This window comes from Grammomys surdaster, unplaced genomic scaffold, assembly GCF_004785775.1.
Source record: "Grammomys surdaster isolate TR1022 unplaced genomic scaffold, NIH_TR_1.0 125562, whole genome shotgun sequence".
Taxonomy (NCBI): Eukaryota; Metazoa; Chordata; class Mammalia; order Rodentia; family Muridae; genus Grammomys; species Grammomys surdaster.
In genome coordinates, this window is record NW_021620409.1 from 169,873 (window position 1) to 171,664 (window position 1,792).

Sequence of the window (1,792 nt, forward strand, 5' to 3'; positions counted from 1 at the left end):
TCTCTGTGACACACATGTGTGCTGCCTGCATAGTCTCTGTGACACACGTGTGCTGCCTGCATAGTCTCTGTGACACACATGTGTGTGTACTGCCTGCATAGTCTCTGTGACACACATGTGTGTGTACTGCCTGCATAGTCCCTGTGACACACATGTATGCTGCCTGCATAGTCTCTGTGACACACATGTGTGCTGCCTACATAGACTCTCTGACATACATGTGTGCTGCCTGCATAGTCTCTGTGACACACGTGTGCTGCCTGCATAGTCTCTGTGACACACATGTGTGCTGCCTGCATAGACTCTGTGACACACATTTGTGCTGCCTGCATAGTCTCTGTGACACACGTGTGCTGCCTACATAGTCTCTGTGACATTTTTCATGTGTACTGTTTGCACAGTCTCTGAGACATTATCCATGTGTCTTATGATAATAAGAGACTGTCTGCATAATCTCTTATGTCCTAGATGTTTAATCTTTTGTTTTATGCAGTTATCTCCTGCATGTCTACATTTTTGTATCACTGGGCTACAGTAAGAAATGGGGCCGTTTTGTAAAATAGTTTCCTCATTTTATAAGTTCTTCCAGAATTAGCATTTAAAGAATGGGGAATCATTTCACCTAGATATGATGTCATAAGTACCTTCTCTAATTACGTTAGCATTCTTTCTGCCAGATCATCGCTGTAGTTGTACAAGGGAATTTCTAGTGCTGTAACATCTGAGCACCTGTGTTTTAGGAATCATTAATACCTTCTGAATGTGTGAAGCTTCAATATTCTTGTAACAATATGTACTAAAGACTTAATCACTGAGTTATCCCAAGTGAGCATACTCCTTAATGAAGCATCACCAATTCATGATGACCTGCAAAGAGGGTTTCAGAAGTTTCAAAGTTCACCTCAGCGCTGGGAGCACCTGAAGAAAGTGGTCAGCGTACCTCAGGTATCCACCCCCGGGACCCGTGTTTACCGACGTCAACACATCTCCTAATCGAGTTGTGGCTGGTTTTGCTTTAAAGATGGTCAGTGTTCCTTCCGACCCTCACATGGTCTCACATCTGCTTTTAGAACGCAAAGTGCGGCCCCTGGCTGGAGTGGGAGATCATGCTCCAGTACTGTTTCCCACGCCTGGATATCAACGTCAGCAAAGGAGTCAATCATCTACTGAAGAGCCCTTTCAGTGTCCACCCCAAGACAGGTACAGTGCAAAGAAAAGAAAACCAAAGGAAAGACATTCGTCTTGTTTGGTTTTGTGAGACGAGGTCTCTCGGTGTAGCCCTGGCTGGCGTGGGACTCGCTGTGTAGATCAAGCCTCTCTCACGGATATCTGCCCGTCTCTGCCTCCAAGCGCTGGGGTTAAAGGCATGGGCCATCCCGGCTGGCTCGTTAAGTGTTCACAAGGATATCATTAGTTATGAATGCATGTGTCTGTGAGGTGAAAGGTTGAGGAGTTGACTTATTGGCTACTATCTGCCTACGTTCCCTTTGTCAGTGAAGGAGCTCACAGGAGAATTGTTACTAGATAAAGGTTTTAGGGTTAGGGGACATGAGGCTCAGTTTGTAGAGTGCTTGCCTGGCATACACAAAGCCCCGGGCTGCATCCCCAGCAACCATAAAACTGACGGCACAGGCCTTTAATCCCGCTAATTAGAAGGAGGACATGGGAAGGATCAGAAGTTTAAAGTCATCGTCAGCAACGTGGAGCTTGAGGTCAGCCAAGGTTACCCAAGAGCCTTGGCTCAGAGAGAGAGAGAGAGAGAGAGAGAGAGAGAGAGAGAGAGAGAGAGAGA

The 1,792-nt window shown here is 46.3% G+C and overlaps 1 protein-coding gene across 2 annotated transcripts in view; it reads left to right on the plus strand.

Annotated features, from left to right (window-relative positions):
* Positions 1 to 1,792, plus strand: part of Prim1 (DNA primase subunit 1) — a 15,014-nt gene that overhangs the window by 8,869 nt on the left and 4,353 nt on the right. For both annotated transcript variants that reach the window (XM_028786664.1, XM_028786665.1), the window contains 2 exons: positions 854 to 945; positions 1,071 to 1,200. In XM_028786664.1, coding sequence (XP_028642497.1) covers positions 854 to 945; positions 1,071 to 1,200 — 222 coding nt within the window. The remainder of the gene's footprint in view (positions 1 to 853; positions 946 to 1,070; positions 1,201 to 1,792) is intronic.